We start from the raw sequence: 12,791 nt of genomic DNA on the forward strand, positions 1-12,791 counted from the left end.
ATGGTTGGCCTCTTCCCCAATTCAGCTGCCCTGCACGAGGCAATGCACCCCACCTCGCCCTTCTACAGGCCAAGCGCTAGGCCAGTCGAACACCCAAAGCAGCGGCCTATCTTTTCAGCATGGAGTGCGGCCGAGACGGCAAAGGAGAAAGCGGTTGAGCTGAGTGAAGCTGCTCAGAAGGAGTACAACAAAGCCAGTCAGAAAGCTCAAGCCAAAGCTGGTGGTATCGAGCTATACTCGGGTAAATACTATGCAGCATGCACAGTCGGCGGTATCCTTGCCTGCGTAAGTGGTCGGCAGAAAGTCTACTGAATCGTCCTGGTATTGACATCGGATCAGGGCACAACACATACAGCTGTCACCCCACTTGACTTGGTCAAGTGTCGTCGTCAAGTCGATTCGAACCTCTACAAGGGTAATTGGGAAGCTTGGAAAAAGATTGGCAAAGCCGAGGGTGTTCGCGGTATCTTCACCGGTTGGGGCCCAACCTTTGTTGGATACTCTGTTCAAGGTGCTGGAAAGTACGGATTCTACGAATACTTCAAACATCTCTACAGTGGACTTGCAGGTGAAGAGAACGCCGCCAAGTACAAGACAGCCATCTTCTTGACCGCTTCGGCCTCGGCCGAATTTATTGCCGATGTTGGTCTCTGTCCCTTCGAAGCAGTCAAGGTCAGAATGCAAACCACGATCCCGCCAACCTTCACCGGAACCCTCCAAGGAATCAATTCGATCACCGCGAAAGAGGGAGTTGCAGGGTGAGTGGTGCGGACACTGGAAGTGGTGACGTGGTTTTGCTGACCATACACAGTCTATACAAAGGTCTTTACCCACTCTGGGGTCGCCAGATTCCATATACCATGATGAAATTTGCCTCGTTTGAAACCATTGTCGCCGCGATCTACGACTATCTTCCTGGACAAAAGTCAGACTACAACAAGGGAGCACAAACCGGAGTAGCCTTCGTTGGTGGTTATATGGCTGGTATTCTCTGTGCTATTGTGTCACACCCTGCCGATGTCATGGTCAGCAAGTTGAATGCAGATCGTGGTGCCGGTGAAGGCTTTGGGGCCGCAGTGAGCCGTATCTATGCCAAGATTGGTTTCGGTGGCCTCTGGAATGGTCTGCCTGTCAGAATTGTAAGTTTCTTACCGGTTGAAACTCCTCCGAACGGTTGGATACTAATGCGAGGTGACTTTAGGTGATGATTGGAACATTGACCGGTCTGCAATGGATGATATACGACTCGTTCAAGATCTTTATGGGTCTGCCGACGACTGGAGGCGGCGACGACAAGAAGACGGCAAAGGCTTGAAGAGAACAGAATGGCTGGAAGATGGCGACGTCGTGATATACTCCTAGGGGATGGCAGGTTCCAGAAGATCAATTTGTACATGTTTAGGGAATGGCAGATTCTGTCGCAAAGTAACCACGCAAAACTGGTATCCATATTTATCTATCCACTCTACCGAGTACTAGTAAACGTGCATGGCTTTTGAGTTGGATCCGCCGGAAATCTCATCCCACAAGAGCCCCAATGGGCCAGTCAAGTCCCTAGCGTGTCAGTTGGCGACCGAGTGACGTATTGAAAACTAAAATGAGGACTAATAATTTGATAGATAAGGCACAATCTTTGAATGGCCGAATACCGAGTACCTTTGATCAACGAAAGCTATTCACTGCCAGTGAGCGAGGCATTTCACGTTGTGCGATACCTGTGCCTAGCTATATGATGGTTGTGGCTTGAAATAGTGCCTATTGACCACGCGCGAATATGAGGTGGGATGTCAACGCGAGTCGCAATCACACAAGACATTGACGAGATGTCGGAATTGCGTGATAAGCATCAAAACGTGGTCCTCAAGATTGCAGTCCTGGTGAAGCTGGCACCCCCCGCCTGGGATCCCCGAAGCAACACTGGCAAGAATCAAGCTCCTTGGATTAGATTTGAAAGAGCTTCAGTCGTCCAGCAGATCTTGGCTCGCGTCACCAGAGCAGCAGACCTCATGCCACCCGCTGAACTAATTCGAGTCACGATTAGCATCCGGACTTTCCTTTTGATCATGGCGGCCTCCTGGTTTGGTCAATGACTCCCGTATCGCTCGCGTGGAAAACGCATGACCTTAGTACTAAAAGCCCCCGGCCTGTATCACTCTTCCTTCTTCGTTATCTCTCGCCTATCCCCTCTGGTGACAACTGAGCAAACAACTGCAACTCACCTATCATCGTCTCATCAACCACACTGCTTACCCCAGTGAAGACCTACGACAATATCCACTCTTCAGTTCCCACTTCTCAGGTAAGCGGTTCATCAATCTCGGATACTGCTGCTCTTTCCAGCCTTGTCTCTCTGAAGGTTCGGTGTCTTTCACTTCTGTCCTCAATCTTCGAGTTTCCCAGTGTGAATACTCGAAGACCGTCTTTTCCATCTCGCGCTCAAAATGGCACACACGCATGATGGTTCAGTGGAACCTAACCTCTCTACAGGCGAACAAACGACAATGGCTGCCAACGTTTCTCATGGCCGTGGCGGTAAGAATTTCTCCCCACCATCTCTCCATATTCAACCCTAATTTGTCTCAGGTGCCGCCAACATCGGACCTGACGATACCCCATACACTGACGGCGAAATCGTACGTGAAGGCCCAACCGGCAACCAAGGCGACGGGCCCTATTCGGCAGGACGTGGAGGAGCTGGCAACATCGACAAAGATGGAGTAGCAGCGGGAGGCACACCTCACGATACCGAAATCGTTCCCGAGACAGCCACTCGCATTGTCAAGGAAGAGTCCCACCACGTTGGTCGCGGAGGCGCAGGCAACGAGCAACATGTGCACGAGAAGAAGCCCTCCATCCTGGACAAGCTCAAGAAGATCTTCAAGTGATGGTTGAAAGTTGCTACATAGTGTCCCGCGGTGAAAGGAATAGGCAGGAGGCATTCGCAACGCCCAGGAGTTAACGTGTTAATTCAAAGATACCCAGCAGGAACGATGCGCAGACGGTGGCGATAATAATACAGTACCTGTGGTACTACTACCCTACCTAGGTAGATACTTTGGGCCTCACTCAAGTTATGGTGGAATACTGAATTGCTTCACAATCGTCATTCCAGTATTAAATGAATCTAGATCACCCATACCATGGCAGCGATGAAATGAGATCCTCACACCGGCAGAAATGAGTAGTCAGGGAGAGGGCGCCATTACACGACATATTGAAGACTTGTCTCCCATCACCGTTTCCTCTGAAAACATACTCCGTACCTATCCCCGCCAATATCAAGCTCTACGACCTTGAAACTCCACACTTTTACGAAACTTTTACGAACAAACCCTCGAAAACCAGTGGAGTATGCTAGGGACAATCCATGGCAACTTGAACTTGAAGGCAAAGACAAGTGCGGGCCGTCATCGGCCAGACCCGAGAGCTTGGACCACGAGAGTGTGAGTAGAGTGATACACCTCGAGAACGCAGCAACATGGTGTATGAGTTACCAATAAAAGTAAACGTGGATACGGACCTGGAATGACACATGGATTTCCAGGCACGTACGAGACAGGTACATGTTGCTTCTCCGATCAAGTGAGAGGACAATTTAACTACCTACCTAGGCACGAAGTAGGTATCAGATACGTGGAAGATCACATTTCACGGGATGATACCTACAGGGTACCTAGTACCTTAGGTAGCTTGAGGTACTTACCTAAGGGGACCATGTATATCCTGGAGTTAATCTCCAAGCCCAAATCTGAGCTGCCCAAGCCCAAGCCAAGGTCGTCTTACGCCTGATGAGCCCGAGGCTACCTCATCAGCATTTGCATGCCTAAGCGCTGTCGCACCCGTGTGTAATTGTCCTCCTCCATCATCAGTGGCCAAACACACTGATTATTCTACCTTCCAAATTGCCGGCCACGCCAACTTTATTCACAACGTTGCTTCCACCAACCACCCGATATTTGCACTCCTCACACCATCGTACCTCCCTCTTGCCGTCGGTAGCTGTCATATCGACGCGACTTCTCTTCATCGCGGTTACTTCCCTCTACTTTGCGCGACCACTTGACGTACTGCGTCAAGTAAACTCCTTCTGCTCGGCGACGCGCCTCCATTACCCAAGGACTCGGCCATTCAAGCCCACACCACTCACTTTCGCAGCTCTGATTGATCAATCAGCCTCTGTATTGGGTCACTTGCATTGAGCTGTGAATCCCATCAATGGCGTCAACGGTTGCCACGTCCGAATCCTACCCCTCGAACTTGCCCTTGACGCCACGCGACAGTGACATTGAAGATCCCACTGAGCCTGCTCAAATGGCAGGGAGGAAACGGAACGCTACTGAGATGGAAGAAGAGTCGAATAAACATGACAAGTTCAACTCCAGTGGCCAGCCACCCAATGCGCCAGAGACCATCGAGGCCGACAGTGGCCCTGATTTCATCATCCAATGTCCTGCTCTGCCGCAGCGACGTAACAAGAAGATACTGAATGACGATGTCATGATCGAAAAGGCAGATGCGCCAGCTCTCGCTCCGCACTTGACCATAGATTACGCAGTTCGCCCGGGGAAGAAATGGTCTGACCTCTCCAGGTTTAAGAATGCCAAATGTGAGTATCATCTGGTACATACGCGTCAAACCGTGACTCTTTTCTGACCATAGAATCTCAATATACAGTCAAGGATCCTTTTGTCGTCATCTACACGTCTGGTCAGATTGTTTACGTAAATCGTCATAATCCCATCCCACCTGCTCCGGCGTCCGATGCCACCGAGGACGAAAGACTACAGTATGATCAAGAAAACTTCTGGGTTGGTTTGATATCCGAATTCAGAGCCGAGAGTCAAGAGAAAGTCTACGTCAAAGTGTTCTGGCTTTACTGGCCGGATGAGCTACCAGGTGGCAGACAGCCATACCACGGCAAACGAGAGCTAGTTCTCAGTAATCATGTGGACATCATCGAAGCCCAAACCATTGCAACTCATGCTGAAGTCAGCTTTTGGGATGAGAACGATGATTCAAATAAAACTATACTTCAAGAGCGCTATTGGAGGCAGACACTGGATTTGAAGAAGGCGAGAGACGGTAAAAATGCGCTGAGCAAGCTGCGAAAGTTTTGTATATGCGGCGGTTATGATAACCCCAGTGTCGACATGTATCAATGTCACAAGCCTCAGAAAGGCTGTGGAACATGGAATCACCAAGCTTGCCTCTACAAAGATCTGGAGGAGAGAGCCTGGGACAAGTTCTTGACCGGCACGTTGACGCATGAAAGAGAGGAAGAGAAGACCTTGGGCGAGAAGGTTGGCGAAACACTTGGTAACTTGGTCAGACCGTTGGTTTCGTTAAGTGGTGAGATCAAAGACAAGGACGCCCATTCCGCATCTCCAGCGATCTCAGCCAGCAAGAAAACAAAGCTGACCCCTGGGAAGAAGGTCCCATGGGCAGGCAAGTTACAAGCGGAGATTGAAACCATCGGAGGTGAGGTCCACCATGCAACAGTCAGTCAACTGGTACCTACACCGGCCAGCAAGAACGCATCACGATTTCAACCGAAAGTCTGGAGGATGAAATTGAAATGCCTGAATTGTGGCGAGTCTCTGAATTAAAATCGATATTCTGTACGAATAACATGGTTTCAGGCCGACACCTGCGATGTAGGGGTGTGGATTTTTGTCAGATGTCAGCATGGATTAAATCTTCACTTGTGTAGATTGATTGAATAATGACTCGGGGGCGTCGCGATGGCGGCTTGCAAAGGAATGTTGTCGGTCTCTAACATGGCGAGGTGTATAGTTTCTCGGTCTCTGCATGATGACCATACATCCACATGTACTTCAATTGCTATGGCAGTGTCTTTGCACTATGCATATCTACATAGAGACGAGTCGTCTTTTGACTCGAAGATCGCCGAGGAGAGCATATCAAGACACCCGGTCTAAGTTGTTGTATAACAGATCAAGATTTCAGAAATAAAACATGGGCATAAAACATCCTGAATTCCATCAAACACTTTTCGTATTCTTCACCTGATTGATGCCGATAATTGCGAAAGAGACAACCATGGTGAATGACTCAACGCTGTCCGAAGTCGGCCAAAACCACAGCACCAGTCTCACTCGAAAGGTTTTATGTCCTAATTCCACGTTTCTTCGTGTCCGAAGTTCGATTCGGGGCCGAATGAAGAACATGTTTCTGTGCGGCCACGACCCTCAACGGACATTGATGCCTGAACTGAGTACATGGATGTGACCTGAGGGCGCTACATTTGGGCGTTATGTCATGTCTCTGAGAGGCTCACTATTTTAGTGTTTATATCTTGTCAATTCCCTGATACGAGTACGTGTTACATAGTCAATTGTCGCTCCTCTGCATGTGCATCTGCGCCCTTCGCCCTCAGGCGTCGGCAAGCTCTCTGGTGCCTGGAGTCACCTGGAGTCAATCGTGGAGGTGTCCTGGAGAAAAAGGTACGAGTAGGTACCTGCCTAACGGATACTGGTGCCGGAGTCAACCGCGGTTGCCTTCAATTTCATTAGTCAAATTCGTCATCGATTTTTTCCTTTCATTCTCGCTGGGGCAAACGCTGGACCGACCGAGTGCCCCTGCCTGCCACACGGTCTTTAGGACGATGATGGGCCATCATACCTCGTAGTCGGCTCGGACTTGTGCTTTTCATGCCGAGTTCAGTACGAGTCTTCATTGTTATTCAAGGGGGTCATGAACATACTTTAGTGTGCTAAGAACGCTTGTTCCATTTTCTTCAGTGCTTGTGTTGACTTCATACTAAACACTTCATTTTCAGCAAATCTTGGAAGTTGGTTTTTCTTGTGAGGTTATTCCTTCACAATATTCACTATTCAGTCTGCGTGAGGACACCGACACTTTTCCCTGTCATATTTGCGTTGTGTGGCTCGCGCATCGTCTCTTTGGAGGATTCGAGTGCGGCGACATTATTAATAGTGACGACTTATTTCCACCAAGGACGCATTCGAGAAGAATTGCAGCCACGAGAACCTCCAGTTGTGTATCCACTTGCCTCTATCGGTAACTATACAAGAATAAACGGACCATTCACGGCATTCTCCATACCGTCATAACACAGCCTTATTGCCAGCTTAATTGGAAATCCTCGAACGCGAATATATCATCAACCGCCTCTGGACATACATCAACTACCTTGAATACATTGTCCGTGCTGGATTTTGGTCTGTCATCTATTCATCACCTATTTGGTGCCTCTAGGTCGAGTCTTCTCCATTCGTCCTCATGGCAGAAACTTCAGAGAAACACTATGAGGCAGGGACCGAGGGCCTGCGAACACAGATCCCCTTAGCAGGCACCGAGACACAAACGGAACCTTCTTCACTCCAGAGTCACGAATCGCTTGACAAAAGATCAAGCCACGAAGGCGAGCCAACATCTCCAACCTCACCAGCAGATAATGATGTGCCCATCGAGCAACAATCAGGAGCTCCACTCGAGAAGACTGTGTCAAGAGCAGATGGATTCTCAAAGGCCAGGATTGTAATCATCATGTTCTCGCTCGGAATGGCGCTCTTTCTGGCCGCTTTGGACGTCACCATCATCACCACCGCCCTCCCCACAATCGCTCAACATTTCAATGCATCCGCCGCAGACTACACCTGGGTTGGCAGCTCTTATCTCCTCGCCAATGCAGCCAGTGTACCTCTGTGGGGCAAGTTGTCTGACATATGGGGTCGCAAACCTATGATCATTCTGGCCAACGTCATTTTCATGGCTGGCAGTTTGATTGCAGGTATTTCCAATTCCATAGGCCTCCTGATCGGTGGACGGGTCATTCAAGGCGTAGGAGGCGGGGGCCTCGTCATCCTCGTCAACATTTGCATTGCTGACCTCTTCAGCATGAGGGACAGACCAAAATATTATGGTATCCTAGGCGGCGTTTGGGCCATTGCTTCCGGGGTTGGCCCAGTCATTGGTGGCGGTTTCACTGAAGGCGTGTCATGGCGCTGGTGCTTCTACGTGAACCTACCTTTGGATGGATTGTCTTTGATCTTACTAATATTCTTCCTGAAATTGGAAACACCAAGGACCCCATTCGTCGCAGGAATCAAGGCGATTGATTGGGTTGGTGTGATTCTGATTGTGGGTGGAGTAACCATGTTTCTCTTCGGAATGGAATCTGGGGGTATTACCCATCCCTGGGATAGTGCCTACACCCTCTGTCTTATTATATTGGGCCTTTTCACCATTGTCTTATTCTTCATCAACGAAGCCAAGTTCGCCAAATACCCCGTTATACCACTCCGAATATTCAACGACAGGTCAAATCTGGCTTCGCTGGGAGTCTGCGCCGTTCATGGTTTCGTCTTCATCGCTAGCAGCTACTTCCTCCCAATCTACTTCCAGACCGTTCTTTCGGCCAGTCCACTCCTCAGCGGAGTCTATCTCTTCCCAACGGTACTCAGTCTGTCATTCGCCTCAGCCGTGGTCGGAGTCGTGATTAAGAAGACCGGCCGCTACCGTGAGCCAATTTGGTTCGGGCTGGCAATGATGACACTTGGCTCCGGGCTCTTTATCGACTTCGATCCCAGCCCGAACTGGGCCAAAATCATCATCTATCAGATCATTGCAGGTATCGGAGTCGGTCCGAACTTCCAAAGCCCCTTGATCGCGCTGCAAAGCCATGTCAAGGGCCACGATATTGCCGTAGCGACCGCCACATTTGGCTTCACTCGCAACATCTGGACCTCCATGTCCGTCGTCCTCGGCGGCGTAGTCCTCAACAACCAACTCAGCGGCAAGCAAGCGTACCTCGCCCGTTTCCTCCCCGCAGACGTGGCGCAGCGACTGGCGAACTCCAGTTTCGGCGCATCGGCCGACTATGTCAGATCTCTGCCCCCGGACCAGAAACATGCCGTCAATGTCGCCTACACCGAGAGTCTCAAGACCCTGTGGATCTTCTACACCGCCTTTTCCGCCCTTGGCATTTTGATTAGTTTGTTCATCACCAAGAAGGAGCTGAGCTCCCAGCATGAGAAAGCTCGCACCGGTATCGCCGAGCAGGAGCGCGTTCGCCTCGAGGAGAAGGAAGCCAGGCGGGCCAGGCGCAATACTCTTGACGCCGAAGCGAACGCAAAAAGCGAATCATGAGTTTTGAAGGAAGGTTGCGTTTTGTGGGGGTATTGCATATTGCATTCTTGCATATTATGGAAAGCGGGAGGGAGTGAGCATTTTCAAAGGCGAAAAAATCAATTTATATAATCTGGCCGTGCTTGGCACTTCTTGGACAGATACCACCTGTACAGATCTAGCTGACTCTTCACTCATGGACGTCTTGCTTGTGCGGCAAACTATTTGTGTATAGATACCCAAAAAATTCATGACATGGCCAGTATTTTTTGAGCTGCTTACACATGCAATCAATACCTTGTGAACCTAAGGTCGTGCTGTATCAGGCATCATGTCGACTTCTGGATTCACCATCGTCTCCACGCTTCAGGTTCATTTTTAGGTCCGGAAAGGATTGCACACCGGAGGTCCAGTCCCCGGAAGCGGCGATTTTATCCAACCGGGCCGCTGCCAGCACCATGAGGCCCTGTTATCAGCCCTCGGTGTGATATTTGCCCTATCATGATATTGACGACTCGGCGGAGACACCGTCTCTGGATCCCACTTTCTGATCACATGATGGATCGGCCGGAAGAGGACGGTCTAGCAGGGTAAGCATCTCGGGCTACCTTGGGTATCAAGCCTCGGTTGAGGTTGAGTTTCTCGGGATAGGCAAACCCAAAGGTGGCTAAATCACCCTGATTCAGAGAGTTGCTGGTCGGTGGCCACTTTGGGACACGTTGGGTCCGAAGGCCGGTGATCCGTAAGGCACAAGATTTGTGTGATTTTCTATGGGGAAGTCCGGTCAAGTTGGGATGGAAGATGTACGATCGAAATGCTATCCAAATGGTTCCGGATTCGGCATGCCAAACATATTGGGTATGGGTCCTGCTCCCGTAAGTTGCTCGAAATACGACGAAATCTCTCGTGCATTTTCTGCTCCAAGGCCAAGGTCCCATTCATTGAACATGCTGTCCCAATTCTGTTGCGACAGAGGAAAATCCGACAGAACGGTGTCTGTGATCTGCACCTCTGGTTGTTGCATCGTTACGTTGGATGTATTCGTTGCTGACATGGTGGACATGGTACCTGCACCTACGGACGGGACCAGAGCGGAATCAAAATGCCGAGAATTCTTTTGATGGTGTTGTTGCTGCTGGGCGGATCCCTCTGTTTGATCGAGGTATATCCTGGAAATTTGACTAAAAATCTTGCAAGCCTTCTCGAGCTTGTCCACCATGTCACTCCTCGGTTGGGCGGCTTGGAGGGCTATGACGATGTTTTCGAGTAGTTCCAGGTCTTGGCGGTTGCGTTCGACTATCGAATTACCAAACACCACAAGAAAGGGAATGAAGGGACACCACAGTAGACCCCAGAGAATAAATGAGCGCCATTCTTCCCCAGGACGATCTCGTAACGTTTCCCAGGCTGTTAGACTGGTCGTCAAAGCTTGGCGTGCTGTTGAAAGAGCTTCCGCATTGGGCTTGAGGGGATGCTGGGCTTCACCAGTGGATGACGCTGGTGGGGGGATCGCCCGGTAGATTAGCGTCAGTGCTGAGAGTATTGTGATCTCCGTTGATAAAAGCGCTTGTTGGAATTCTTCTCCGTAGGGCACTCTTGAGATGTCGACGAACCCAAATTCCTTGCGCAGCTCATGCATACGCTTCGCAAGGCGACGTGCATGGCGAACCTTGTCTTCGATGGGCTCGGACTGTGCTCGAGCAGAATAGAGTTGCTCATAGATATCACCTTGAATATCAGCATAGTCCATCCACATGTAGTACATCGTACCCCACGCGCTAGGCATCTCCTCGGGGATTTTCGGTCGTTCCACACTGATATCATAGCTCTGCAAGTTAGGTGCTCTTCCAAAGTTGAGGGCCATATTGCGATCTGTGGTGTATATGAACCAGAATAGTAGTCTTTTCTTGGTCGTGTCTGCATCGGGAGCAACCGAGTACGATGGAAGGCGATGATAACCGGCATCCTGGCACAACCTGCAAGCAGCGGAGATCAGAGACCATCCAAAGGCTGGCCGTGATAAATCCATTGCAGAAATAGCCTATACGTCGACACTGTCAGCTACATCCTGGTAAAATATTGGGACGAATAGATACTCACACCTATCATCAATGCTTGAAGATTCTCATATGTTGGATCCATAACAAGCCTTAGATTCCTGAATGCAACTTGTGCATTTTTGACACACATTTCGACCAGAGACTTGACTTCTGAGCTGTTCAGATTAAGTACTTCCATATCTTTCAATGGCAAATCTCTGAAAAGGTAGTAGAGTGCTGTATGAGTTGTGATGAATGTGGCGATAGTGCAAGGTTCGGCAGGGAAAAATAAGTCCTGGCAAAGCGCATTGATCTCTTGTAAGTTTAGCATAGGGCATTCGTACAAGAATCTGTGCCCGTGGACTAATTGCTGTTAGCCAACTGAAGCCGATAAGATTCAGCTAAGCGTGCCTTTGATGTGCCTCAGTAAGCGAAGGACAATATCCATTGGAGGTAACTGTAGGCTCGATAATTGCGGATAGTGGATGATTTCTTGTAGAACTTGCGGACCAGAAGCAGGACTATCATTTTGATCACTGAGACTCTTGGTCAGAAATCCCCTTAGGGTGGCGACCGCGGCGGATACGTCCTGTATTGAGCTTGAATAAGGATAGTTATTGAGGCCACTCTCAAAAGACATCACAGCCAACTTGGAGTGAGCATTGAAACTGGAATCCCCCTCGTAACCCACATCTGGTTCAGCCGTCTGACTGTCCGTAGGTGTTGACAATGAATCCGCAACGGTCGGTGGTGAGGCATGTAACGCCGCTGTCTTGTTGTTACCTACGAACAACTTCAAGATTTTCTCGAGGCTTGCAAGTCGTTCGTTGACATTTTCGATTTCTCGCTCACTACCCTGGCGATCAATATCAAGGCAAAGCAGAGGATGACCACAGACAAGAGTCACTTACTATCGCCCTGAGACAAGGATACGTTGCTTCTTTTCGGGATTTCTCTTAGTAGTCCGACAAACCACCTGACTCGCTTTGCAACTAGAACATGGTGCTTTTCGATCACATTTAATCTAGTATTGTAATGTTAAATCGAGCTCACGCAGGGAAATCACAACCGCCCGTACCTTCCGAGCTCGGCAACTATCGCACTTGCAGAATCGAATTAGCCCTTCCTGTTGCTCTGGGGCGTGTGATGACTTACAGCAGGTACTCTCAGGGAAGAATTTTCGGTATCGGACAGGGCTGGGTCGGACATCCTCTCCGTCATCACTCACAGTGGGAGATCTTGTGACGGACTGCCAATGGTGCCAATGCTTCCCTCGCGTACGGTGTCAGTATCGCGGACTCGGACAATGATGCTTGACAAGAACCAAATTACTCTCCTTTCTCGGCTTCCTGGAGTACCTCTTGTTCAAATGCCTCGGGACCCGCGGCGGCCGCGGAATCCATGCCAAGCCAAAATCATTGACGTCGCCTCGCTTGAAGTGGACACCATCTGGAACAAGCATCGAGTTCAAGGAGTTTGATCTCTCCACGCGATGGAATCATCGTATTTTGCGCCTATCGCTGCTCGTATTTTGTTTTAACTCTGGTGTAAATTCGCATGGTTCTGCCTGGGCTTTTCACTTCGGTCTATTCGGTCGGAAGTTCCGTAATGCTGCCTGTCTTGCCAATATGATTGACATGT

General features: G+C 49.7%; 5 protein-coding genes across 5 annotated transcripts; 4 read left to right on the top strand and 1 right to left on the bottom strand.

Moving 5' to 3' along the window:
* On the top strand, positions 1-1,315 carry LTR84_012476 (uncharacterized protein; the record flags this gene model as incomplete). The annotated part of the gene is made up of 4 exons (XM_064855996.1): positions 1-285; positions 340-758; positions 812-1,139; positions 1,202-1,315. 4 exons carry the CDS (start codon positions 1-3, stop codon positions 1,313-1,315), a joined length of 1,146 nt encoding a protein of 381 aa, XP_064707896.1.
* A 1,126-nt stretch (positions 1,316-2,441) lies between these two features.
* LTR84_012477 (uncharacterized protein) lies at positions 2,442-2,885 on the top strand (the record flags this gene model as incomplete). Its single annotated transcript, XM_064855997.1, has 2 exons — positions 2,442-2,532; positions 2,584-2,885. The coding sequence occupies 2 exons, from the start codon at positions 2,442-2,444 to the stop codon at positions 2,883-2,885; spliced, it is 393 nt and encodes a 130-aa protein (XP_064707897.1).
* Positions 2,886-4,215: 1,330 nt separating this feature from the next.
* Positions 4,216-5,606, top strand: LTR84_012478 (uncharacterized protein; the record flags this gene model as incomplete). Its single annotated transcript, XM_064855998.1, has 2 exons — positions 4,216-4,606; positions 4,675-5,606. 2 exons carry the CDS (start codon positions 4,216-4,218, stop codon positions 5,604-5,606), a joined length of 1,323 nt encoding a protein of 440 aa, XP_064707898.1.
* A 1,657-nt stretch (positions 5,607-7,263) lies between these two features.
* Positions 7,264-9,132, top strand: LTR84_012479 (uncharacterized protein; the record flags this gene model as incomplete). Its single annotated transcript, XM_064855999.1, has 1 exon — positions 7,264-9,132. One exon carries the CDS (start codon positions 7,264-7,266, stop codon positions 9,130-9,132), a length of 1,869 nt encoding a protein of 622 aa, XP_064707899.1.
* A 796-nt stretch (positions 9,133-9,928) lies between these two features.
* Positions 9,929-12,359, bottom strand: LTR84_012480 (uncharacterized protein; the record flags this gene model as incomplete). Its single annotated transcript, XM_064856000.1, has 4 exons — positions 9,929-11,152; positions 11,212-11,513; positions 11,562-12,006; positions 12,306-12,359. The coding sequence occupies 4 exons, from the start codon at positions 12,357-12,359 to the stop codon at positions 9,929-9,931; spliced, it is 2,025 nt and encodes a 674-aa protein (XP_064707900.1).
* Between the last annotated feature and the right edge of the window lie 432 nt (positions 12,360-12,791).

Source organism: Exophiala bonariae, assembly GCF_035927105.1.
Source record: "Exophiala bonariae strain CCFEE 5792 chromosome Unknown scaffold_8, whole genome shotgun sequence".
In the NCBI taxonomy this organism is placed as follows: Eukaryota; Fungi; Ascomycota; class Eurotiomycetes; order Chaetothyriales; family Herpotrichiellaceae; genus Exophiala; species Exophiala bonariae.